Source organism: Podarcis gaigeae (genome assembly GCF_964106915.1).
Source record: "Podarcis gaigeae genome assembly, chromosome: 2".
Lineage (NCBI taxonomy): Eukaryota > Metazoa > Chordata > Lepidosauria > Squamata > Lacertidae > Podarcis > Podarcis gaigeae.
The window spans coordinates 13,814,142-13,841,459 of record NC_139679.1 but is presented as its reverse complement, the minus strand read 5'-3'; the positions used below and the strand labels follow the sequence as shown (position 1 = coordinate 13,841,459).

General features: G+C 46.1%; 2 protein-coding genes across 4 annotated transcripts in view; both read left to right on the top strand.

Moving 5' to 3' along the window:
- Positions 1 to 3,409: 3,409 nt before the first annotated feature.
- On the top strand, positions 3,410 to 19,002 carry CNPY2 (canopy FGF signaling regulator 2). 3 transcript variants are annotated; one of them, XM_083725518.1, is made up of 6 exons: positions 3,410 to 3,556; positions 8,614 to 8,741; positions 10,931 to 11,046; positions 12,006 to 12,203; positions 12,520 to 12,616; positions 18,091 to 19,002. In XM_083725518.1, exons 2-6 carry the CDS (start codon positions 8,642 to 8,644, stop codon positions 18,132 to 18,134), a joined length of 555 nt encoding a protein of 184 aa, XP_083581644.1. In that variant the 5' UTR covers positions 3,410 to 3,556; positions 8,614 to 8,641; the 3' UTR covers positions 18,135 to 19,002. The 3 variants fall into 3 exon arrangements, with proteins under 3 accessions (XP_083581644.1, XP_083581643.1, XP_083581645.1); XM_083725517.1 differs by lacking the exon at positions 3,410 to 3,556 and adding an exon at positions 3,632 to 3,953; XM_083725519.1 differs by lacking the exons at positions 3,410 to 3,556; positions 12,520 to 12,616 and adding an exon at positions 3,668 to 3,953.
- Positions 19,003 to 22,424: 3,422 nt separating this feature from the next.
- The window catches only part of CS (citrate synthase), a 32,850-nt gene continuing 27,956 nt past the window's right edge, over positions 22,425 to 27,318 (top strand). The window contains exon 1 of the mRNA XM_083728924.1: positions 22,425 to 22,812. Coding sequence (XP_083585050.1) covers positions 22,759 to 22,812 — 54 coding nt within the window. The 5' untranslated portion in view covers positions 22,425 to 22,758. The remainder of the gene's footprint in view (positions 22,813 to 27,318) is intronic.

The following is a 27,318-nucleotide window of genomic DNA, read 5'->3' as shown; positions in this document are numbered from 1 at the left end:
TCGCCATAAGCATTGGACAAGGTAGTGGTTTGGTAATCTATGCCACAATGATAACCAATACTTGAAGACTTGCTTCCACAGGCAAGTTTCTAAGGATGCGATCTTCAATTCTAGTCACATGGCTGCGTTGCTTATGCACAGGGGGAGCATTAGGAGCCGACGTAGGAATTGATTTTGCAGTGTCTCAAGAGGAGCAAGATCTGTCATCACAGCCCAAAGCGGGGCAGCGTAAGCAAGCACGGCAACCACTTTTGCCTTGAACACCTTTAGGGCCGAGGGAACATGCAAAGCTCCATCCGAAAAAAAGAATCGGAGGAGCGCATATGACAGAGTTTTGGCCTTGTTAAGTAGGTGTTGAATTTGAGCTTTCCACCCCAAATTGTATTGAAAAATAACTCCTAGGTATTGAAATTTTAGAACTTGCTCTATTTTTGCTCCACCAAGCTTCCATTCATATAATCTCCGGCTTCTGGAGAAAATCAGAATCTTGGATTTAACATGGTTGATGGTTAATTGGTTGAGTTGACAATACGTGGCAAAGATCTTCAAAGCTCTGGTTAGTCCAACACGTGTATAAGATAGAATTACCGCGTCGTCCGCATATAAAAGGAGTGGGCAGCGGTAGTCCGCTAGTCTAGGCGCGTGTGTACTTAGAGATGAGTTAACTAGGGGTGCTCGCATGTCGCAGATGAATAGGTTGAATAGACAGGGAGCCAATATACATCCTTGGCGCACTCCCTTGTTTATTGGTATCGAATTTGTGAGGTCGCCCGCAGGAGTAAGTCTCACTCTGGCAAGGGTACCTTCGTGGAGCTGACTTATAAGCCATAAGAGTCTTCTATCAATGCCCTGTTTCGCAAGTTTCTCCCATAGGATATTTCTAGGAACGCTATCAAAGGCTGCCTTTAGGTCTAAGAAGGCAGCACAGAGGTAGCCCCGGGGAGGAGAGGAGTACTTCTGTGCAAGATGATAAAGAACTATCGCATGATTGGTTGTAGAGCGTTTAGTTCTGAACCCTGCTTGTTCGTGGCCAATCTGATTAGTCTCATCTACCCATCGCAATAGTTTAGTCAGCAAAAAGCTGGCATAAATTTTCCCTATGATCGAAAGGAGGCTGATGTTACGGTAGTTTTCCGGCTCCGTTGGAGAACCTTTTTTATGAATTGGTACTATAATGGCCTCCTTCCATATTTTGGGGATGAGGCCAGAAGCGTTGATTGCATCGAAGGTTTTGGCCAAGATGCCAGCCCACCATTTTGGGTGTAGTTTAATGGCTTCAGCAGGGATCAGATCGGGCCCTGGGGCTTTACCCGGTTTCAGCTGAGCTATTAGCTTGGCTATTTCGTCAGGATCGGTGGGAGGCCAAATAGGTAAGTGGGTAAACAGGTGCGTCAGGTGGTCAGAGGGAGCATCCGCCTGTGAGAAGCATTTCTTCAGGAACAATTCCCATGTCGGTGCAGGGATGACTGCCCTTGGGTATTTCCTCACCCTTCTGTTGATCAAAGACCAGAATTCCCTGGATCTGTGTGATTTTGAAGCAGGAATCAAAGCCTGCCAGCGATTGTGTTGCCACTCACGTTTGGCAATTTTCTGCGTGCGTTTGTAAACTAGCTTGGCTTGTGCATGCATAACTATAGCTGTGACTGGACAAGAGTAAAGCCAGGAGTTAATCAGTTTGGCCTTTTTTTGGGGGGGGGGAGTGATCTGTACGTTTATTAGTTCCTTTAAAATTGCTCTTAAAAATGCATATACTGTAAACTCTTATTGTTTATCTCCATGTTACCAATGAATGAGTAGACCATCCAAGTGTCCGTTTTCCAGGGACAGTCCCCCAGATTTACAAAGGCTGTCCCGTTTTCTGATTTGATCCTGAGATGTCCTGCTTATCTCTAGGACACCCCTATTTTCAACTGAGAAATGTTGGAGGGTATGGTAGGGTGTCTCTATTTGCATCGGAGAAATGTTGGAGGGCATGGAGTTATGTGACCCCTGAGCCAAGGAGATAAGTAACTACTGAAATATTGAAATTGAATATTGAAATACTTTATTGTCACTTGTACAACTTGTATACAGTGAGATTACACGAGCACCCCCCACTCAGCTCTCTTAGTCTTAATTCCCCTCGTTTACTGACGCACACCCACCAAACCTGAAAGTCAGTTGCCCTGTTGTTATCTTTTCATTCAGCAGCCTAACAGCCCATGGATAGAAGCTGTTCTTTACCCTGTTGGTGCGACTAATCCTGCTTCTATATCTTCTGCCTGAGGGCAGGAGATCAAGAAAGTGCCAGCCAGGGTGGGAATCATCCCTGAAAATTTTCCTTACTCTCTTGAGGCAACGTTCTTCCGCTATTTCATCGAGTGGATTCACGGGACAGCCCATAATATCTTGTGCTGTATTCACCACCCTCTGTAGACACTTCCTATCAGATGATGTCAAACCAGCGTACCACACCGTGATGCAGTATGAAAGGACACTTTCTATTGTTGGCCAGTAGAAGGAGATCATCAAATGTTGATTGACATTGTTCTTCCGCAAGACTCTGAGATGGAGTCTCTGTTGGGCTTTCTTAACCACCTGGGTTGTATTTATTTTCCAAGTAAGGTCTTCACTGAAATAAACTCCTAGGAATTTAAAGGAAGAGACTCTCTTCACACAGCCCTCCCCGATGTACAGCGGGGCTAGTTCTCCTCTCTTCCTCCGAAAGTCCAACACCATCTCCTTTGTCTTGCTGATATTAAGGTGCAAGTTGTTCCCTAGGCTCCATGTAGATATTTTTTGGACGTCCCCTCTATACGCTGATTCGTCTCCACCTGTTATTAAACCCATTATGGTGGTGTCATCTGCAAGCTTAATAATTGCAGTAGACGGGTCAGATGATACACAGTCGTATGTATACAATGAATACTATACAATGAATATACTATACAACCATTGGAAAGTTTTTTTAATGTTTAACGTTTAATTATGTTTTTATATTTTTTGGAAGTCTTCCAGAGTGGCTGGGGCAAGCCATTCTGATGGTGGGAAATAATAATAATAATAATAATAATAATAATAATAATGGAATAAGACATCTCTATTTTCATCGGGAAAATGTTGGAAAGTACAGCTTTGTGAGGCTGAACATGCGCAATGAGTTCACCACAATCTTGCTCTAGCCTGTTGAAGGCAGACACGCTGGACTTTTAAATTTACCCACGCTCGGTAGGCTCCCTGGGGGCGTGTGTCACTCTACCCTTTTTCGCAACTCTATGGGACGGGGCTTCCGAAGGCGTTCCTAGCTCCACGCTTCCCGGGGAGCGAAAGAGCCACGCCCACTCTGGCCCCTCGGACTGCTGGGGGACGTGACGTTTCGAGGCAGCCCCTCCCACCTCGCGCCGGCAACCTGCCGCGCTGTTCGCCACGCGAGCCCGCGGCGGGGAGGCGGGGGCGCGGCCCTCGCCGAAGGGTCCTCACGGGAGTCTGAGGTGTCAACGGCAAGCGCCTGCTCCGAAGAGCAGGCCCAGGGTTTCCAAGGAGGCCGCGATGAAAGGTTGCGGATACGAGGAGAGAGGTATCCTTTTTTAGCGTCCTCTTTCTGTGTGTGTGGCGCGGCCGGTGGAGTGGGATTCCGAGCAGGCGGACGTTAGCCACCTCTAAGGGAAGATTTGGAGGCGCTCGCTGCCGCAGCCGGCGCCGAGTGGTGGGGTTCGGGCGGACTCGGGTAGCGTCGTGGGAGGAGGCGAAGCCGGGCAAGGCGAGGCGAGGGAGTACCTATGGCGGGTACCATTTCCACGCCGGTGTAGTTGGCAGGAATCGGGAAGGCAACGGGTCAGACCTCATCCCTGCCACGCACCACACACTGGGAGGCTTCAGGGAAGCCGGCCACCGTCCCCTCGTCTCCGGTCCCCCGCCTACAAAACGCGGGAGGGAGCGACCTACCTTGCAAGGTCGTCGTTCGCGTGTCCAAGGTGAAGTACCAGTTCGATATGATACAATAATCTTTATTGTCATTGTCCCATACAGAACAACGAAATTGAAAAATTCTACATCAGACATAATAATAATAATAATAATAATAATAATAATAATAATAATAATAATAGTTTATTATTTATACCCCGTCCATCTGGCTGGGTTTCCCCAGCCACTCTGGGCAGCTTCCAACAAAACACTAAAATACAATACAGTGGTACCTCGGGTTACATACGCTTCAGGCTACATACGCTTCAGGTTACAGACTCTGCTGACCCAGAAATAGTACCTCGGGTTAAGAACTTTGCTTCAGAATGAGAACAGAAATTGTGCTCCTGCGGTGTGGCGGCAGCAGGAGTCCCCATTAGCTAAAATGGTGCTTCAGGTTAAGAACAGTTTCAGATTAAGAACGGACCTCCGGAATGAATTAAGTACTTAACCCGAGGTACCACTGTACTGGGACGCGGGTGGCGCTGTGGGTAAAAGCCTCAGCGCCTAGGGCTTGCCGATCGAAAGGTCGGCGGTTCGAATCCCCGCGGCGGGGTGCGCTCCCGCTGCTCGGTCCCAGTGCCTGCCAACCTAGCAGTTCGAAAGCACCTCCGGGTGCAAGTAGATAAATAGGGACCGCTTACCAGCGGGAAGGTAAACGGCGTTTCTGTGTGCGGCTCTGGCTCGCCAGATGCAGCTTTGTCACGCTGGCCACATGATCCGGAAGTGTCTCCAGACAGCGCTGGCCCCTGGCCTTTTAAGTGAGATGGGCGCACAACCCCAGAGTCTGTCAAGAGTGGCCCGTATGGGCAGGGGTACCTTTACCTTTACCACTGTACAGGTACTTAGTGACAAAGTTCCCTGGAGGGGCTGGCCACTCTCCAGTCATAGCTGTTAACTTTTCCCTTTTCTTGCAAGGAATCCTATTCGGAATAAGGGAATTTCCCTTAAAAGAAGGGAAATGTTGGCAGCTATGTCTCCAGTTTTTAGAGACAGCAAGGTAGCCAGAGTCAGAACCATCGGATTCTCAGGAAACAGAAACTGGAACGAAGGGTCTGGCGATGTTCATAGCAGTGACCTTTGCCATGAGGGTGACCAGGGTCTAATGGGTAAGAGGTGCAGCTCTTGTCAACACTGAATCCAAAATTCTACATGCCGTACCAATCATGTGTTCCCAAGCACCTCCCATGTGAGAGGCATGGAGAGGGTTAAAGATCCATGCACAGTCCCGAGCACTGTGGTAGTCACTGAGAGCGAGGTCAGTGTCATTTTTTACTCTTTAGTCCCAGCTCCCACAAAATTCATGCCACAATCGGACCTAATGAATTTGTTAGGTCCATGTATGGCCACAAATCTTCTCAAGGCATTGATGACACTGATAGTGCCTATGGACTCCGTGATCTCAATCTGGAATGCGCAGATACTCAAGCACTGCCCAGCGCTTATTGTTAGCTTGACCTCCCCTTGTCTTGCGCATAGCCATGCTCTAAGGTCTGAAGACATCCAAACCCACATTAGCGAAAGGCGGTTCGACTGCATGCAAAGCAGATTGTTATGTTCATTAGCTTGGCTGCTCTAGTAGTGTATTTAGTGTTGCAACTGTAGGCTGCAACGGTAAACGCTCTTAAGAGGGTTTAGAAACAATTCAGTGTGACTTGATTCTGCACATTGTGGCTGTGAGGCATCAATGCCTTGTTTTTTGAATCTGCCCATATGAATGTTTTGATCCATGATTAAAAAGTCCAGGTGGCTTGATTAGATAGAAGACCTCTGTACCAGTAATGGAAAAAAATATCAATAAATATAATTTAAGAAAAGATCTCTATGAAGACTTTGACACAGTAGAGTTGCCACTCCTGTCCTATGGAGTATGAGGGACTGACAGTTGTAAGATTAATTCAGTCTCTGCAACCAAACCAATACTTGAAATTGGAGAATTAGTGCACTTCCTCCAAGATGCTTGCAGTACACACACACACTATATGCATTTCCAACATCATTTTTTGTACTAAAGGCCATATATTTTTGTATATTTTCAATTTCGTTCTGTATGGAACAATGACAATAAAGATTATCTTATCGTAGGTGTGGTGTTGCTTACCATATGTTTGTAGGTGCAGGTGGAACAAAGCGCTTACTTGCAGTTATTTTTAGTAACACATGTCCTTTAAAAGCACCCTGCAGGGCTTTTGGCTTGAGTAATATATGTTGAGCTGTGACCAGAAATCATTGCAATTTTTGGACATGTATATGTGCAGTTCCTGCCAACCTAGCAGTTCGAAAGCATGTCAAAGTGGAAGTAGATAAATAGGTACCGCTCCAGCGGGAAGGTAAACGGCGTTTCCGTGTGCTGCTCTGGTTACCAGTCATGGTGGCCACTTGACTCAGAAGCTGTACGTCGGCTCCCTTGGCCAATAAAGCGAGATGAGCGCCGCAACCCTAGAGTCGGCCACAACTGGACCTAACGGTCAGGGGTCCCTTTACCTTTACCTATATGTGCAGTGGGGGACAATCGTGCATATGAAGCACAGTCTTCAGTGCATAAAAGGCGCATGTGAGCCCATCCTGAGACCACTGTATGGAACATTTCTTGAAATAGGTGCTTCATTCTTTCCCTGTTATGGTTTCCATACATGTTGTGTTATGGTGTGGTTCTGTTTTTAAAGGTTGAGATGCTCATACGTAAGTGGATATGAACATTGCTATCCTTACGCGTCTTATTGGATAAAAATACTGACAGGTTTTTTTCTGCTTGAGCTTAGAGCCCAACTCTCATTTCAATTGGAAGTGTAATTGGGAGACTCTGGATTCCACAGATTGCAAGCTACTGAACATGTATTTTGCACGATGGCATTGAAAACCCAAGTTCCACGTACAGCAAAATAGCAGAGTCCTCTTTGGACTATACCACTTTTAATTGCAGATGAGTGAATGTGCTTTTTAAGTTCTCCCCAACATGGGGAGGGGGAGACCTATAAGAACCTCCCTACATAAAAACAAAACAAAAACCGTAATCAGTGGATGGTATTCAACGACATTTTACTTAGAGTAGACTCTGGGACACCAAGATTTTGGCTTGTCAGACAAAACAATCCCCCCCCCTCCCTTCCACTTGTGTACTGTTTGTTTGTTCTCCTGATGCAGCCCCTGAGCCAATTTTGGGGAGTGCAGGAGTGGGGCGGGGAAACCTTTGTTGCAAAGGCAGAATCACTGGTTAATCCTTTCCCATTGAAATTAATGAACGCGGCTAAGTTACCGTATTTTTCGCCCTATAGGATGCACTGCCCCCATAGGACGCACCTAGGCTTTTTTGGGGGGGAAATAAAGAAAAAAAAATTATTTCCCCCCCAGGCCTTCCCCCAACCCCAGCCCCCAGAACAGCCTGATATCTGCAAGCCTAGGGAGCCCGGCGCGAAGTCTTTAGCGCGTCCCAGGCTTCGGAATGCAGGCATCTCCGCGCAGCCGTCGGGAGCCCAGTGCGACTTTGCGCCGGGCTCTGGATGGCTGCACAGAGCTGGGCGAAGCCCGGGACTGCAGGCACCTCCGCGCAGCCGTCGGGAGCCCAGCGCAACTTCGCGCCGGGCTCCCGAGGGCTGTGCAGAGCTTCCTGAAGCCTGGAGAGCGAGAGGGGTCGGTGCGCACCAAACCCTCTCGCTCTCCAGGCTTCAGCAAAAGCCTGCATTTGCCCCATAGGACGCACACATATTTCCTCTTCATTTTTGGAGGGGGAAAAGTGCGTCCTATAGGGCGAAAAATACGGTAGGTCCATTAATTTCAGTGAGCCTATTCTGAGTAAAACCTAGTTGAATACCACCAAATGTCCTCTCCCTCATATGCCTGCTACTTCTGGGGTGCAATAAAAGCACCTCTCTCTCATAGGCCTGCTTCTACTTCAGTAGAATTCAACCCCCTACCTCTAAGTCCGAAGCAGTGTGGCCCTAGAAAGTTTCTACTTCATAGCTCTGCTGGGTATATTAGGGTCTCATTACTTTGCTGGATATATTAGGTTCTCATGGGATTTAGCTTAGAGGTGCGGGAAGTGGGATCTGAAAAGGTACAAGGATATGGCGGTAAAATGAGAGTCCATTTGGAGTGAAGAGTATTTTCAAATCCAGCAGTACTTACAAATATTAGCTGGCAGTGAGATCTCTGCCTATCCTCTGTTAGCTCTTGATTGATCTGATAGGTGTGACCACTATGCCCAATAGGCTATACTGTATTGCCTCTAGGAGTTTTCCATATATTTTTCGGTTCACCCACCCCCCACCCCACTTTTGTGTGTTGAATTTGGTTTAGCAGAGGGGTTATTTTTCTTCCTCTATGGAAAGCATAGCAAGCTAGCAAACATTTAAAACAGCCTCAGAATAACTGCTGCCGTTGGCCTGTCACACAGAGGGCACTTTGTATTCTAAACTTGAGCTTGAGATGTGGGGATAAATGCTAGCTTTGAGAGTGTTGCTTAGCATAATAAGTCATACTACGGAGCCCTGACTGAACACAGCCATTGGATTGCTTTCTTGCATGTGGCTCATGAACACGTCTCCATGGCTGTGGGAGGTTAGGATGAGATTCCTGGTAACGGAAGCAGTTTGCTTTTGGGGGGGTTTGCGAGCTAGCTAGATAATTGGTTCCATGCAGCCCTGGGCTAACTTCTGACTTTCTGTGCAGCTTGTGACGCTTGCCCACACCCTTGAAGATGAATGGCTGGATTTCAAGCACGGTTTGCCTGTCCGCTGCCCTCTTGCTGCTGTTGAGTGGTGCTTTTGCCCGGAGGAGCCAAGATCTCCGCTGTGGAGGTAAAGCAGACTCTCTCATAGCAATCTCATTAGGAAAATGGGCGGTGGAGCTTGAGAAATACAGAGCAGCAAAATAACAGTGCTTTTTTTTTCTTAAAAAAAATGTTTAGGGGTACTCTCATTTTCCTACTCATATTGAAATACTGCCCATCAATGAGGCCAAATTTAGATTCACAGAATGTTTAGGGGTATGTGTACCCCTGCGTACCCCCCAGGAAAAAAAGCACTGCTTACACCACTCTCTGCTTTTAAAGAGCCTTTTCCATATTGATTTGGCACCTGAAGATTCTAGGAAATGGACCAGGGTGCCGAGTCCATTCACTCTGTTGCAGGGTGTGATGTGCAATGGTGGTAGCAAAATTTTCAGGGTAGCCTGTCTCATAACAGATCAGTTCTCATTGAGTGACCCCCCACAATAGTAGTCTGAGGGCACCTAGGTACATAGTTTGAAATAAACATAATGGTTCCATTCCTGTGTATGTAGGAATACGCTGCATCCGTTTGTTCTCTAATTGTTTTCATCATTACTTGGAGATGAAAGGTTGGCCACGGCAAGGTCTTATCCTAGGGATGGGCAGCTGGTGGCATGGGCTCAAACAGGCTCCAAGGGGTTTTTCATTTGGCCCCTCTGATCTGGTCAGATAACTGGTCAGCCTGGACAGCTCAGTACTTTAGCGTGTGGTGTTGATAACACCAAGGTTTCAGTTCAATCCCTGTGTATGGGACAGCTGCAGATTCCTGAACTGCAGGGGGTTGGACTAGATGATCCTCATGGTCCTACAATTCTACGATTCTGTGATCTCAAGGGCCTTCCCTTTATTAAGCACCTCACCAGCTTTTTGCAGCAAAAGCGACCTCTACACACTTCAGCTATGCATAAGATGATAAGAGATGCATAAGAAGGGTGTTTGACTCTTTAAAAAATCCTTTGCCTGGGTCTTGGGAGTAAGTAGCTGCCATGCATATTAAGGGGACGACTTTGCCACCGTTTGCTGCTATTTCCTGAGGAGGCTATTATAGAGACCCTTGCCTGAGTAGAGTGACTCAGTTGGGCAGAGCCCAGTGTTCCTGGGCCTTCAGTCCTTCTCAGTTCAAAACAGGGTTTCCCAAACTTCGGTCTCCAACTGTTTTTGAACTACAGTTCCCATCATCCCTGACCACTGATCCCGCTAACTTGGGATGATGGGAGTTGTAGACCAACAGCAGCTGGAGACCCAAGTTTGGGAAACCCTGGTTCAAAACTCTTGTTAAGTTCGTTCCTGACTGAGGTGAGGAACCTGTGGCCCTCCAGATGTTGTTGCGGGACAATTTCCATCATTCCTGACGAACGGCCTCACAGGTTGGGGCAGATAGAAGCCAAACAGCACCTGGCTACAGGCGACCTGTTCCTGCCTTCCCTGCATGCCTGAAGCAACATCCTTCCGCTCGCAATAACAGAATTGTCTGGCCTACTTAGAGGCTGCTGAAAAGTGACGTTGAAATGGCATGACCCTTTGAGACATTACGTGTCCATGCAAATCAGCCCAAATGTGTGAGATTCGACGGCTCCAGTCCCACACATCCCTGATATAAACATTACGCCTCACTGTGTGGAACACGTGTCACACAGAAGCATTGCTTGGCAGTGTCCACATGGGAGAGGAGATCACTGGACCTGTGTCTTCAGAAAAGCCTTATGGGAGTGTTAGCATAACTACCCATCCCCTGCTATTGTATTTTCCCTTTTTTGGCGGGTTGCAAGCACAATTCCCAGAAGCAGCAACTGTTGCTTTAGTAGTCTTGCTTGCTGATGCTACGCCAGAGGAGAAGGAAGAATAGGGGAATAGAGAGTGCAGTTGTTTTGTTGCCCTCAAGGCCGCTGAACCAACTGATGTTGTGCCAAGCTCAGGAGCTGTCAGTTTTACCTCTACTTGCTTTCACTCCCCTGCATGCATAACTTGCCTAGCGTAAATGATAAATTCTCCTATCAAGTGCTGCAAATAAATTGTTGTTACAAGACATAGGCAAGGCACATTTTCATTTGCAGTATGCTGGGTTCTGAAGAATGCATTTGTTCAGCTGCCAAATCTTGAGAATGTTCCTGGCATCGAGCAGTCGATCATGAAGTTAATGTAGCTGTTTTCCTGAGTGCTATGATCAGTACTGCTTCTTGGAGCTAGTTTTACTTACTTTATTTTCTTTGGTTTTAGCATGCCGGGCACTGGTGGATGAGCTGGAGTGGGAAATATCTCAGGTAGATCCCAAGAAAATGATCCAGATAGGTTCCTTCCGCATCAACCCAGATGGAAGCCAGTCCGTCGTGGAGGTAACGTGTTTCATGCTTGCCCTTGATTGGCTGAATTTCTGGAGACTATTGTGGCGATCTGACAAATAGGAAGTCAGGGAGATGGTTAGCACCCTGAAGAAATGTGTGCGGAAAACCCTTGTGCTAAGATTTTAAACTTCTGGTGAAAGGGAATTTATTTTTTATGGGCGCCACCCAATCCTTTAGCTTTTCTGGCACAGTGGACTTCTGTGTGCAAAATGCAACTTCAGGTCCCCTCTAGCACACTGTGCACCCTCAAAAATTGCTCTGGAGGTTTGCTCTGGAGCAAATTTTGGGGATGTGCAAGGGAAGGTGAAGAAACATGAATCTGGTTGTGCCAACAGAATTAAGCTCATGGAGCACTGGCTACACCCCTGCATTTTTATCCTTTTACATCTCTCAAAGCAGCCACCAACAATAAATAGAAATTAATAATTGTTATTTATATTAGGTGTGGGGAACTTCTGGACCTCCAGATGTTGCTGAACTACAGCTCCCATCATCCCTTGCCATGGGCCATGCTTTCTGGGGCTGATGGGAGTTGTAGTTCATGGAGGGCCAAAGGTTCTCCACACCTAAAACAGAAATTTCAAATTCTAGAGGTGCAGCTAAGAAGGGACTGGTGAGGAACATGGAGCCCATGAGCGGGGGAATATAGAGTTTTCAACAATAGTTCCACATAATTTCTTTATCCCTAGTTCCAGTAACGGAGCCAGATCTTAGTGGCTGCCGTTGGTCCTTCTGTTTGGCGACTTAAGTTGTCACAGAAAGATGCAAACTAAGGCAGTCATTACAGTGTCCTCCTTTTGGTAAAATGGCAAAATGATGGACCGCTCCTCAGTGATAGGTTGTAAGACGTGCATGGTGCCCAAGGAAAATTTCGTTACAATAGGATCTGATGAAGGTAAAGGTGGGGGAGGCTTTTCCCACCTTCATAGCAAGCTGCCATTCCTCCACAGGTGCCCTATGCCAGGTCTGAAGCTCACCTGACGGAATTGTTGGAGCGCATCTGTGACAAGATGAAAGAGTATGGCGAAAAGGAAGATCCTTCCACCCACCGGAAAAGCTATGTGAGGGTGATGTCCCGCGACGGGACCAAGATGGACCTTTCTCAAACCAAATTTGATACCGATATGACATCGAGCCTGAAGTTTGCGGTGAGTGATGCAGAGAGTGAAGCTGGGTGTGGGACTACTTGGCTGCTGGAGAAAAGGAGACTCCAGTGGAACCTCCTGGCTGCAACCTGTAGCCTCTTTTCCTTCCGAATTCTATCTTAATACTTGCAGCTGATTATGGTGACAGACAATCGATGCTGCAGTTGCAATGGTATAATTACAGCCACAACTCTGGACCAGCTCCATGCTTTGCAATACGTATTAGGGAAGTGGAACAGGTAGCTGGTGCCTACATCAAAGAACATACGTTGCAGGCACGATGTATAGCACGGCTGACTTCCTTGGTTCCCCTTTGCAGTGTGAGAGTATAGCTGAAGAATATGAAGATGAGTTCATAGAATTCTTCTCCCATGAGGCAGAAAATGTCAAGGACCGACTATGCAGCAAACGAACAGGTAAGCAAAGGACTAAGCTGTTTGCTGATCAAGCTGGTCAGTAATTCACTCCGTTGAAAGCTGGAGTCAACTCTTTTATTGGCGAAACGTGATCTTTGCAGATTTGGCTGAGTTTCAGGCCTTAGGAGCACAGCAGCTCTTGCCCTGTAGGCCCTACTCCATAAAATACAGTGGTACATCGGGTTACAGATGCTTCAGGTTACATACGCTTCAGGTTACAGACTCCGCTAACCCAGAAATAGTACCTCGGGTTAAGAACTTGGCTTCAGGATGAGAACAGAAATCGTGCTCTGGCGGCATGGCAGCAGCAGGAGGCCCCATTAGCTAAAGTGGTGCTTCAGGTTAAGAACAGTTTCAGGTTAAGAATGGACCTCTGGAACAAATTAAGTACGTAACCCGAGGTACCACTGTATGTTGCTGAAATTAAAAGTCCCCATCTCCCTTCTATGTCTCTTCCTCTCCTGTCACTCCTTCAACTTCTGACCCCTTCTCTTCCCAGTCTTCTCCCTCTGAGCACTCATTGTTGTCCCACCACTGCTACTTCCCGGGCTCTGAGCCTTCTTCCCTTGGTGGTTCCCCAACTTGCTCCTCCCCCTTTTCCTCAGTGTCCAACCAGCCCATGGCATAGGCCATTCTTCTGACAAGGAGGCACAGCTCTGCATTCCAGGCAAGAAGCACCCTCCTTTTAGCCTGCAGTGAAGCCAGTTTCTCTGTGGCCTCGCCTCGTATCCCTGCCTTGTTTTGTTTTGTTTTGTTTTTTGTTTTTTTGATTCAGGGATGTCACTCATGGCAAGTGATTCCCTTGGTCTGCCTTTCCCACCTGAGTGTCTCCGAGGCAGAGCAGGCAATACAGTGGTACCTCGGGTTACATGCACTTCAGGTTACATATGCTTCAGGTTACAGATTCCGCTAACCCAGAAATAGTACCTCGGGTTAAGAACTTTGCTTCAGGATGAGAACAGAAATCGTGCTCCGGTGGCATGACAGCAGCAGGAAGCCCCATTAGCTAAAGTGGTGCTTCAGCTTAAGAACAGTTTCAGGTTAAGAACGGACCTCCGGAACGAATTAAGTACGTAACCAGAGGTACCACTGTATTCATAAATGGCACTGTTACAGAAAGTAACAGTGTAAAACATAAAAACGCAGGCGCAACAGTAAAAACACCAGTTGCTATTTCAGGTTTTCAATAAATAAAAGTGTTTGTTTTTTAAATCATGTCCCAAAAGCTGTCTGAACAATGCAGCTTTTAAAAGATGCCTGAAAGAAAGCCGGGATGACTCCTGCTTAACAATATCCGCCATTTTGTACTTGTGACTGACTGTCTACTGCCCCAAAATGGAACCTAGTGGCTACACTGGCATTTTCTCCGTGTATGTAACTCGAGGTGCCACGGTATTTCAATGTGGAAAATAATCAGGGCCATCTTGTCTTCCTACGAACCTGCTTTCGATTTCTGCTCTTGTTGACTAGTGTTAAGTTCTTTCACCCGAAGTTCTTTCAGCTGGATAAAATTGTTGCTCAGCAGGGGTTTGGAGAACTGAATTAATTTTCCAGTTGACGAATACCATTCAAATTGGTTGAAGGACCTTGATATCACTAAAAATAAAAGGGACTTCTCTCCCCCAAACTTCAGAGAACAGGCATCTCATTCCATCAAGCTTCTCAGAAGGGGAGTAGCTTTAGTTCAGTTCCCAGCTAAACACTGCCTGATTAACAAACCTCTGACTTTGCCCCCTTCTGAACAGTTGCTGTACTGAGTTTCTAGGAAGAGAAACTTCAGGTAGGATTTTGGCCGCGCTTTGACCTTGGAGAATGTTCCTAGGAGATACATGACCTTCTCCTGGCACAGCTTCCTCTCTCTACGCTTAGAAACAGTAAAGGCAGCTGAACTGAAACAGGCTGGTGCTGTTGAGCGGAACCTCTTTTCTTACCTCCTGGCAATGAGTCAAAGTGGCTTCTCTCCCACCACGACCTGTCCTTGGCATTGCTTGCCAATTCCCCATAGCATTCTGCAATGCCTCACAACACCCATAGAATGGCGTCCTGCAGTAACTGGAGCTCACAGATGCCAAGAGAACAGTGCAGGTTCTATAAATAGTAAACCTAAAGGGTTCTCTGTGGCCTCGCCTCGTATCCCTGCCTTGGTTTTTTTTTTTTTGCTTCAGGGATGTCACTCATGGCAAGTGATTCCCTTGGTCTGCCTTTCCCACCTGAGTGTCTCTGAGGCAGAGCAGGCAATACAGTGGTACCTCGGGTTACATACACGTCAGGTTACATACGCTTCAGGTTACAGATTCCGCTAACCCAGAAATAGTACCTCGGGTTAAGAACTTTGCTTCAGGATGAGAACAGAAATCGTGCTCCGGTGGCACGGCAGCAGCAGGAGGCCCCATTAGCTAAAGTGGTGCTTCAGGTTAAGAACAGTTTCAGGTTAAGTACGGACCTCCGGAATGAATTAAGTACTTAACCTGGGGTACCACTGTATAGGAGAAGGGAGGCTGCTCTACCTTTTTTCACCTGGAGTCAGTGTGGTCTTCCTCCCCGCTGCTTGCTATTTGCAGTGGGAGGAAAGACTCCAGAAGGGTAGGGTGAATTTGATCAGGAGTGCAGCAGCGGCAAGGAGTTGAGACTGAGATTCCTTTAACTGGAGAAAACCTTAGTCGGTGGCGGCCAAACTTGGCCCTCCAGCTGTTTTTGGACTACAACTCCCATCATCCCTAGCTAACAGGACCAGTGGTCAGGGATGATGGGAACTGTAGTCCAAAAACAGCTGGAGGGCCAAGTTTGGTCACCACTGTTTTGCATAGGGTTCTTTTCCACAAGAAATGAATGGATAAGATTGACAATACCTTGTTATCTAGCAGATAGGAAACCGCAGGTTGTTGACCAGTTTCAAGTTTCAGCTTTTCCATGTGCTTTGTTTCTGTGTCTCGGTTCAGACACTGCACCAAACCATGATTTCAGCTTGCAAATTTAAAACAGTGAGTACCAGGGTGGTATAATGGTTTAGAGTGGGGAAACCCAGGTTCTAATCTCTGCTCACTGATTAAACTTACTGGATAAACTTGGAGGAAGGGTAGGATACAAATAAGTGAGACGAAACCAACAGAGGCACACATTTGTTTTCCACTTTTTCCGCACTTGGCTTCAAATGTTCACTCCCAATTACCTGGATGCAAAGGAATGACCATTGGCTATGGTGGACGCGGGTGGCACTGTGGGTTAAACCACAGAGCCTAGGACTTGCCAATCAGAAGGTTGGTGGTTCGAATTCCCGTGACAGGGTGAGCTCCCATTGCTCGGTCCCTGCTCCTGCCAACCTAGCAGTTCAAAAGCACGTCAAAGTGCAAGTAGATAAATAGGTACCACTCCCACGGGAAGTTAAATGGCATTTCCGTGCGCTGCTTCTGTTTCACTGGAAGTGGCTTAGTCATGCCGGCCACATGACCCAGAAAAACTGTCTGCGGACAAACATCAGCTCCCTCGGCCAGTAAAATGAGATGAGCGCCACAACCCCAGAGTCGTTCGCAACTGGACTGTCAGGGGTCCTTTACCTTTTTATGGTTTGTCAATTCACGCTGAACTGTAATCTTCCATGGCTTGAATTGAGCTTGTTTGGGCACATTGTGGCTAAATGAAACTGTTTGATTGAAGGTTGGCGTACAGATATGCAAAATATGTAAAAAAATACATTGCTCTTACAGAATTGTCTTTGTCCTTGATTTACCTGCCTTTTGGGTTTGGGCCAAGCAACACCTTATTAGATAGCTACAGAATGTTTTCGCTGTCCTAGAAACTCAAATTACCTGGGCATGTGAAAGTATGCTAAGAGTTGCATTCTCTGTAGTTTCTTTTTTCCTGTTAATTTCTTGGTCAGTTTAAGAAAAGCCTTGGAGCCAATAAAACAGACAAATGAAAAGTCTCTTCCTGCCTTCACTTTCCTGCTGGATTTTCACTGGCTTTCAGAGGAATGACAAGCAGCCTGTTGCCAGGGGTCCGTTTAGGAAACTGCCTCTTCCTGTAGCACTGAGCTATTTTTGGACTACGAACCTGACTGTGTTGTTTTAATCTGACCTTTACCCTCCAGTGTTTGAGGGTTGGAGGCATGCCACGTTGGCACGGCCAAAATGCAGCACCTATTTCTGACCACCAGGTCGTAACAGGCTATTTGTAGTACCCAGCCAAATAATTAACACACAGATCCACCTGATTTTAGGCTCAAAGCCAAGTTGAACAAGGAAGTCTAGCCAAAGTTGATTCTTTATTATCACCTATTACTTTTACAGATCAGCAAGGTGAGGATCATAGTTGCTGTAGGCCTGTAGAAGTGGCTTAATAATTGGCTGTCACCCAAATCAATTGCATATTCACCTGATCTGTTCATACTATCACTTTGCCAGAGTCCTTGGGATTGCGTGGCTAGTCTCATGATGTTCATGATGATTAGGAAGATAAGCTAACCCTGTTTGATCCTGTGGCCCGAAAGCCATTGCTGAGTCATTATTGATTTAATCCTCCCTACAGAAGAGAAAAGGGTGATTCGAACTGTGAATTTTATTTGTGGTGAAAAGTTTCTTGGGCAAGACCTGGCTGTGAGAAAAAGAGCAGAGGCTGACAGAGATATTTCAGCAAAGGACAATTTAGGATAGCTCTTTAATATATTTGCAACTCGTGATGCACCAAGGTGAACGCAACCCTTTTTATCAAAAGCTCAGAACTGCTGGGGACTTCAGAAATGTATTTGTGTATGTGGAACAGCTCACAGGTGGATAATATGGCTGGCAGACAGCATTTGAATTGATGACCCATGTGCTGTGCAGATGTGGGATTGAGGAACAAATTTTTAACCCTTGGATGAGGAGTCCATACTTTTTTGTCCATTCACTAGCAATTCTGTTAGAACGAACTCTGCAGTAAGCTCTGCACAGTGGAATAACTTTTTACAAGGGGAGTGTTTTAAAATGGACTTTTTTGTCAGGAGCTGTTAGTATGCATGACAGAAATGAAAGTTGGTAGGGTTGGAGCAGTGAAAAGGAGCAGGCTAGAGTACAGAAGACCTCGCCCAATAAAATGTTGCCCCGTGATCTCCACATCTCATTAAAATGAGTTCTACTTTGTCCACCCATCATCAGTCAAATATCAGCACCAAATCTCAAGTTCAGCTTCAGAAAATAAAACTGAAAACAATTGCTGAGATTTTTAAAAAGAAAAGGTTGTGTTATGAAAATTCTTTTTTTTTTTTACATTACAACATTTAGATTTACTATACTTTGGATAAACCCTCATTTTGTAGGGGAGTAATTCAGACTGAGAACTATTGGTTTTTTTGTGTAGAGTGAAGAAGTTCAGCCATTACACCTTCTTGTGGGGACTGCTGCTATCATATAATATTGGGCAAGTTTGAATCAGCTCTGTTGTCTATCTGGAAGTTCCAGTTCTTGTAATGAACTGAATTGTCTGTGCTTCTGTTGTAGATCTGTGTGACCACGCCTTGCATCTCCCACATGATGAACTATGAAGCGCAAAGGCCTGCCTGGTCTGGTGGATGAGTTGGCAAAGTCCTTGTAGACCATCTCTCTTCCTAGCTCCAATAATTATTGTCCCAGCAGCCTTTTGGGGGGGCACACCTTACAATCTGTAAACAACATTGTATCTCTAAAAGAAAACACAAACAAAGCTTCTTTATCAAATTTTTAAAGCGAATAAGTGATACAGTGTCACTCACCTGACTTTTTAGAAACCCACCATTATCAGGCCTTTTCTGTTTGCTGTTTTTAAAGGGAACAAGAGACACTTCCATATGTGGACCCAAGTCTTGTTTTTTTTCTACTGCGTAGCCCATTCCTCTGTGTGTGTGTTTTAATACTTAGTGGCTATGTGCAGGTGCATTGCTCTGTAGGTCGGAGTCAGGAGACCAGCAACACAGCTCCTGGGTTCATTTCAAGCTCTCAGAGGCAGAGTTCACCCAAACTGGAATAGAAGAACTTGATGTGTTCCATTGTGGCTCTGCTACCACCTTATCATGACACTGGGCACGTCATTTAATTTGTCTATGCAATCCGTGCTTTGAGTGCAACGAGTGGGGGAGTATGAACATACATCCTTCTAACCTGTACAAAGAGGGAAGAGCAATCCAATTTATATATTATGCCTCTGGAGCGGTTGTCTTTGCCTTGCAGCTGTTTTACCAGCCTCTACATGTATAGACTGGCTCCTGGTGAAAGCCAGTATCTGGCTTGTAAAATCCACAAGGGTGCTGATACTGAGCACCTGGAATTAGGGGAGGGGTTGTTGTACTCTTCAAAGGGCTTTTAATAACTGTTTAAAAACAAATGGGCCAGTGATGGCAAGAAAATAAATCATGCTGTGACTGACATGATCAACAAGGAACTCCTTACAATTTGTTTCCTTTAGTTGTACGTGGCAGCATGTGTGTACAGTGGTACCTCGGGTTACATATGCTTCAGGTTACATACGCTTCAGGTTACAGTCTCTGCTAACCCAGAAATAGTACCTTGGGTTAAGAACTTTGCTTCAGGATGAGAACAGAAATCGTGCGGCGGCAGGAGGCCCCATTAGCTAAAGTGGTGCTTCAGGTTAAGAACGGACCTCCGGAACGAATTACCGTATTTTTTGCTCTAGAAGACACACCAGACCACAAGACGCACCTAGTTTTTGGAGGAGGAAAACAAGAAAAAAAATATTCTGAATCTCAGAAGCCAGAATAGCAAGAGGGATCGCTGCGCAGCGAAAGCAGAAATCCCTCTTGCTGTTCTGGCTTCTGTGATAGCTGTGCAGCCTGCATTCGCTCCATAAGATGCACACACATTTCCCCTTACTTTTTAGGAGGGAAAAAGTGAGTCTTACAGAGCAAAAAATACGGTAAGTACTTAACCCAAGGTACCACTGTATTGATAATGTAAAATGCTGGTTGAAAGATTTTTATTTAGCAGATAATTAACATAGATTAGCTGGCTCTTTCCACTGGGCATAGGGGTTGGAGGATCAAAGCTAAAGGAAAATTAGTGGATTTTAGGTGCCCAGAGGGAGGAGATTATCCTACTGTATTGTAATGCTATCAATCAGCACAAGAAGGAGAGGCAAGTTTGCCATGCTGCATTGTTGAAAGGGCAACAGTGGAACTGTACTCCCCTTCTGTGCTCAGTCAAGACATAAAGAAAAATCAGGCTGTGGGAAGAATTGAGGGAGAAGTTTCTGTTTCTTCTGACAGCTGCTAGCAACTATTTGGAAATCATAGAACTTGAGCCAGTATTGCCTCCAAGCTTGGGAGTGAACTTATTCTCTGGTCTAAATCTTAACCTCTGCCACATATTCGCTCAGATGCAGATTATTATTACCATGTAATGAGCAGCGGTCCCTGAGAGGTTATGAATTGGTTTAGAGTGATTACAGTGGTACCTCGGGTTACATACGCTTCAGGTTACAGACTCCGCTAACCCAGAAATAGTATCTCAGGTTAAGAACTTTGCTTCAGGATGAGAACAGAAATTGGGCTCCGGTGGCAGCAGGAGGCCCCATTAGCTAAAGTGGTGCTTCAGGTTAAGAACAGTTTCAGGTTAAGAACGGACCTCCAGAACAAATTAAGTACTTAACCCGAGGTACCACTGTATATGTTTGTAGTAACTAGTCAAGAGTCCTAGGACTTCCAGTTAGGAAATGGGCAGATGAATGTGATGGAAACTTTGGTCTGCCATGCCAGCTGACTTTAGAGGCTCTGGGTGAATATGACTTTATTAGCTAAGTCCATTCTGTCCTATAATTTTACCCATGGGATAGTGAAATCCAACCAGATGCTATTTAGTCAAGGAAGTGAAGTGAAGCTGTAGTGGTAAGAAAGTTAAGCCTCATCTTTATACATTAAGCTCAATATTATTCTATTTGTCTTATGCTAATTTTTTGCTGCAAAGTCTGTATTACTATAAAATGCTTGTTTCGCTTCTGTACAATTCCAATTCACGCAGGGAAGTTGCTCAGAGGTCACAGCTGAAAAAGAACTGATTCATTAACAGGTTTGTGCCCAACCTTCCCAACAATGTAGAAAGGTGCACAAAGTAGCCCAAAATTACAAGTGGTGAAACTGTACAAAAAGAAAAGCAGTATACAACTGTGTAAGGTAGAAGAGTAGAGTCAAATCAGCCAATACCAAAAGCTTTATTCAAAAGCCAGGTTTTCACCTAGAAAGCCCCCTTTTTTCCAATTTCCTCTCAAAAGCCAATTCTCAAATCACGTAAATCTCTTTCTTCCCAAATCTGTTCCCCTGTTTATTCCTCAGACTAGGGCTTTACTTCAAAAACAACAGAGTAGTACTTCAAACAAAATGATCAGTATAAATTTCATTACCTATTATTTTATGGCAACAAGAGAACTAAACAGGCTGTTTAGTTTGTTTGTTATGCTTCTATGAGATACAGCCTCCTGACTTATGTTATGAATACAGCCTGTTTTTGTGTGTGTGTGTGTGTTGCATCCATGGATAACATGGTGAAGAAGAAAAACAAACTGGTAGAAGCAAAATGTTTTTTATTTAAGATTAAAACTCAAATAGGGTGTCTTCCTCTACCCCTTCCCTTCCTTGGGAAATTAAAAAAAAAATGAAATGTAGGGATTAGTCATCTACATAGACAAATGGACATAACTCGTATCATGAATGACTGGAAGTCCTTGCAGGACTAATTGAAATAGCCTCTGCTGCAATCTGGAAAGAGCATACTACTGTGACCTTTTTGCCCTGGTTCAGCATGAGGACTCTGCACTCTGGTCACACATCTGCTGCATGAAGGGGCAGCCTGGCCATGATAATAGCAGGATGTGTGCTTTGGGCTTTGCAGCTTCTGGGAGTGTGGTATTTGAAGCAAATAGAGCAAGTGGCCTAGACAGAGTTCACTGGTCTGATGTTGCTTGCCCGGCTAATGCTAGGCTTTTGTTCTGCAACATCTAATGCAGTGTCACTCTTTACCACCTGCTCTGGTTCTGCTATGTGATAGAATCCAAAATTGTGTCAGAACTAGCATGATGCTTGAGTGATGTCCCTATGCTATTAGTCTATGGGCCAGAGGTCAAAAATGGGATGATCATTACCATGTGGGGTGAATAAATGAAGTAACTTAGCCTAAAATTATCAACCATATTTACCATTTGCAGTGAGTCGCCATGAAAATCCCCTAATTATGTGGAAAATTAGCCAAAAACACATAATGCACATTTGGGCTTTAAGTTTCACAACTTTTGTTAGTCACGACTGGACCTAATGATCAGGGGTCCCTTTAACTTTAAGCGATGGGGGGAGGGGAGTAGTTAGGAATAAAAAGGTAAAGAGACCCCGACCATTAGGTCCAGTCGTGGCCGACTCTGGGGTTGCGGCACTCATCTCGCTCTATAGGCTAAGGGAGCTGGCGTACAGCTTCTGGGTCATGTGGCCAGCATGACTAAGCCGCTTCTGGCGAACCAGAGCAGCGCACGGAAATGCCGTTTACCTTCCCGCTGGAGCGGTTCCTATTTATCTACTTGCACCTTGAAGTGCTTTCGAACTGCAGCCGGCAGGAGGAAGTTAGGAATAAAGGTAGCCTAAAAGAATAACCTTCCAGGGTCAGACAAATGCCTATCTAGCCCAGCCAAGCCGCCTACGGAAAGCCCACAAGACTAGCAACACCAAATACTCCCAGCCCCTCAGCTGAACCCGCATTAATTTATATATGTGAGTGTGCAGACGAGGCTACTTCAGACGCTCTCGCCACGCAAATCAGGCGCCTGACTCGGGCGCCTCACTCCCAGGCAGCACCACGCCCTTGCCCGCCCGCGCGCGGACAAGCCCCGCCCCTCCCGCCGCGCTGCCCAATGGCGCCTCGGCGACGTTTATGTTAATAGCCTGGGGGTCCTCCGCCGGGGCCAGGCCCCGCCCCTCCGCTGCTGACGCCGCCGCCGCGTTGTGAGGACCCTGCCGGGCGCAGCCGCTGCCGCTCCTTTCCTCAGGCGTCTGCTGCCGCTCTTCAACCTTGGTCTGGCCTGCTTCCCTTCTCTTCCCCCCCGCCCACCCCCCGGACTTCCCTCTTCTCCTCGAGGCGGCCTCTGGTTTTCGCCCCTTCGCCGCCGCCGCGTCAGGTTCTCGCCGCTCCTCGCTCGCCATGACCTTGTTGACTGCCAGCAGCAGGGCGGCCGCGCGCCTCTTGGGTGCCAAGGTGAGGTGAAATTCTCGCTCTCGCCTCCCCCCCCCCCCCCCGCCGGCCATTTCGCCCTTCCCGGGGCCTGTGACAGGCCGCCCTTAAAGGGGCCGCGCCCTCCACGAGACTTGCCCGGAGGCCTCGCGAGGGGTGGGAGGCTGTGTAGCGCGTGGGGGGGGGGGGTTGCGTCCCAACTCTTGCTAAGGAGCAGCAGCTGGGATCTTCCGGATCCCTTGGGATCTGCCGTTGCAGGGGGCGGGGGGGGGAGTTCGTCTTGCCCTGGTTCTGTGCAACTTGGGTGTTCCCGTATCAGAGCAGGAGGGCTCTTAAATCTCAGGGTCGTGGGTTCGAGACGCTGGGCAAAAAAAAATTGTTTTTTAAAAAATTCCTGCATTGCAGGGGGTTGGGCTAGATGACCCTGGGGGGGCACCCCCTTCCAGCTCTAAGATTATGGGAATTCGTAGGGCGCGGGGTCTCCTAACGCGATTGTAGCCAAGCCAGTGGGGAGTGGGGCCTGTGCTGGGTACATCTGTGTCCTTGGGGTGGGACTGCCTTATCTACCGCCTTACCCCACCGCTCCACTTCCACGTTTCTCTTTTCAGAGGACGTTGCGTTAGGTCTAGGCTTGTTGAAAGATGTTCTCGACTTTATTACCCTGTTAGGTTGCTGCTTCCTCTCCCTTATGAAATCTTAAAGGGAGAGGGATCTTTATTATGTCCCCCCCCCCCGGGGTGTGTGGGGTGGAGAAAGATAGAAAGACAACGAAATGGTGAACTGCGGTGGTTGGTTGGTGGGTAAGAGGTAAAAGAAGAAACTGTTGCTGTGTAATATATCCCTTTCTCCTCTCTTCCCATTAAGAGGGTTGACTTCATTTTGAGATTTCCATGATCATATGTTTTGGGAATATCAGGCCTTGGCAATTGCAGACTTGGCTTTTTCCTGTTCACGTGACCTCTGGATGTGAAACTGCTCATTCCCTCTGACAGGGGCGGTTGTATGCTCCCTCCCCCAGTCTTAAGTTTGGTATCTAGGGGAAAGGTGCAGCAGGCATATTCTGGTTCCTTTTTATAGCAGGTGGATTGAAGCAGCTAAACTGGTGCATGTTGGTGGAAATGTAGCTAAGCTAGGAAACTGTGCCTCCTTTCCCACCTCTTTTGTGATCCCCACCCTTATTAAACAACTTGATCACCTTTAAGCTTCTCCTAGGATGCTTAGAGGGCAAAAGGGTCAGCTGTCAAAAGGGTGAAGTTGGGATGGAGTATCCCTTAAGATGAGTAATCAACGTCATGCTGCTGGTTGCTAGTATTTCCTAAAGTGGAAGAAATACTAGCAATTGTTTCATGGAAGGGAAACAATGCATGAATCTATAAATTAATGTTTGCTGCCTGGCTCACACCCCAGCATGGTGGAATGTTGGAAGGGCAAAGTAGGCCTCTAGTCTAATGTATTTGGAAAGTAGTGCAGCTTCCTAGTAAGCATTTTCTTTTGCTGCAAGATTGCAGTGATAAAGTTGTGGGATGTATTAGAGGCATCAAACGCACCATGCACACACATCCTGTAACAAGTGACATTTCTTGAAAGCAGTCTTTCTATTGGGCTATTTTCCAAGTGCCCATTTTTTCTTTGTGATCTGTGTTCTCCTTTGCTACAGTCTGATTTTCTGCCTTCTACTGAAAGTTCAATATACTGTTTGCTGTTGTCTTGCTGAAAAGTCTGGCTGTGGCTTTTTCCCTAGGATAAAGGGCCACTTGACAATTTTATTTGAACTCCACTCACTAAATTCCCTAACCAATCGATTGCAAATGGCTAATCCCAGAGCATTTATTTTGGGCTTATTTACCTTTTCTCTATTCCTGACTTTTGCCTGCTCTGTTGCTGTACTTTGACTAAATTTTAATGACTGAGAAAATCTGTTCTGTTTCTGTGTAGTACAGATATGCAGCAGGGCGAGTAGATAGTGAAGTTAAAATTAGGACATACTTAACATGGGTCTGAAACAAAAGCCAGATGAGCCAGACTTGTAGTGACCGAGTAAGCTCTTCATCTCTCAGCTCCTAATCCTCTCCCAAATACCACCCCCCTTTTCCTTTTTTGATTGATGGCTTTTTATTTCTCTTTTAAATTTTGCTTCTTGGTGTGCTGCCTGTTCTTTCTCTTCAGGGAGTAATTGCATTTCCAGCACTCTTAATTGTATTATGTAGGTGTCTGGAGTGTCTATGTGGGTGTCAGCTTTCTCTGTGATACTTACAATGCTGGGCTGAAATTGTAGATATTTGAGCAGGGGTGAGGGGGAGGCAAATTGTGGGTCCTACATGTGGAGTATTTGTCTTGCTTATAGTGTAACTATTGGGATCTGCTCAAATCTGGTGTGGTTGAGGACCACCCTGGATATGCAAGGGTCTCCAGGGATGTGTCTGGTTGCAGTTTCAACCATATACAGTATGTGAATGTTTTTCACAAGTGTTTATAACTACAAAGGAGCAATTAATGTTTTATTTATTTATTATTTGTTACATTCATTTCCTCCCAAAGGAACCCAGAGCAAGCATACAGATAACCTAACATAAAAAAATGCTCATCTAAAAAAACACTGCAATAAGACAAAATTTGTGCCTTCTGCTGGTAAAGGTAATAAAAGCTTGGCTCCAATCACTGTTCCCTGAAAGTTCAAACAGGTGTGTTTTTTTTAGTGGTGGGAAAATAATGTGTTGGGGGGCAACTGCACAGTACATTGTAGAAAGGAGCAATTAACATTTTATTTATTTTTTGTTACATTCATTTCCTCCCAAAGGAGCCCAGAGCAAGCATACAAATAACCTAACATAATAAAATGTTCATCTAAAAAAAACACTGCAATAAAACAAAATTTGTGCCTTCTGCTGGTAAAGGTAATAAAAGCTTGGCTCCAATCACTGTTCCCTGAAAATTCAAACAGGTGCTTTTTTAGTAGTGGAAAAAAGTGTGTTGGGGGCAACTGCACAGTACATTGTAAGAAAGGTGTCACCCTTCCCTTGGTAACTTTCCTTTATAGGTCTCTGGTCCTATTCATACCTTTGGGAAAGCAGGTATGCACAAAATATGTGGTGGGATTGAGGTGGGCACTTGCCTGCATTGGCAATATAAGCTCTTCATCTTTATGCTCCCAATCCATCATTTCTTCTCCCAGCCGTTTCCCCCTCTTCCTTTTTAATTGCTGTTCTCTTTTTCTGCCTCTTCTTCAAACAATAAGTGCCAGTAGCAGGAGAAGGGCTGCCTTATCTTAGTTTTCCATCTGCGATCCCTGTTGCAGCTATGTGACTTCAGTTGCTAGCTGCAAAGAGGAGAGGCTGGTCTTTTGTATTTTCTGCTCTTGTATTGCTTTATCTGAGTTGTGTAAAGGAAGTGCCAAGTTCTTGAGTGGGCTCTTTGGCTGGACATACTTAATATATTGTCAAGTCACAGCATATATGCTGATAGTGCTAGTCCTAGTGATACGTATTCCATGGCCTCAAAAACATTGGGTGGGATACAACTAATTTGTTGGGGGAACCCCAGAACAGGTTTAGAAGTGCATTGAGGGGGGAGTCCCATTGCATGAGTGGGCCTAATTCCTCAAACACATACCACACTTAGTGGTACCGTATTTTTCGCCCTATAGGACGCACTTTTTCCCCTCCAAAAATGAAGGGGAAATGTGTGTGCGTCCTATGGGGCGAATGCAGGCTTTCGCTGAAGCCTGGAGAGCGAGAGGCGTCGGTGCGCACCGACCCCTCTCGCTCTCCATGCTTCAGGAAGCTATCCGCAAGCCTTGGGAGCAGCAGCCTGAAGCACGGGGTGCGCCTGGGGGGGGATAATTTTTTCCCTTTATTCCCCCCCCCAATCTAGGTGTGTCCTATGGGCTGGTGCGTCCTATGGGGCGAAAAATATGGTACATTGAATGAATTCCACCCACTGTGTGGTTTTTAAAGAGCATGTGTCTCTTGCTTGCACATGTTAAGACTGTACTTGCCAATAAGATGTTACATTCAGGTTTGAATAGGTACTCTGAGCTGGGATTCTGTAATGGGGATGGCAGAACCTGTTTTCCCCCAAGGATTTTTCTGGTTTACAGGTGAAGAAAGCCAGAGCTTTAGCGGGGTATAAGCTTGCATTAATGGAGGAAGTAAGCTCTTGTTTGCATAAGGTTTACCTAAGAGTGGTTTCCTTATCTTGTCCTGATTTGTATTTTAAGAGTGTGGGAGAAACTTTGGGTGCGCTTGGGCAATTTGGTTGTTCTTGTGCAATTAGAAGTATATAAGATTCAGAGATCCACCCAGCCTCAGTCAGTGCCATATAGAAGTGCACCTTTCTTGTTTCGGAAAGAGATGGTGTGCTGGTAATAATCTCAGCTCTGCTACTGTTCCTGTAAACTCTTCACCAAATACTCTGCCTATCAGCAACTCAGTCCACTGCTCTTCTCTTAAAGAATGGGGTTTTGAGTTGAGAGTAGTCTGTTCAGGTGTTTGTAAATGACTAACCAAAATATGCTAGGAAGGGAAAGTGTAC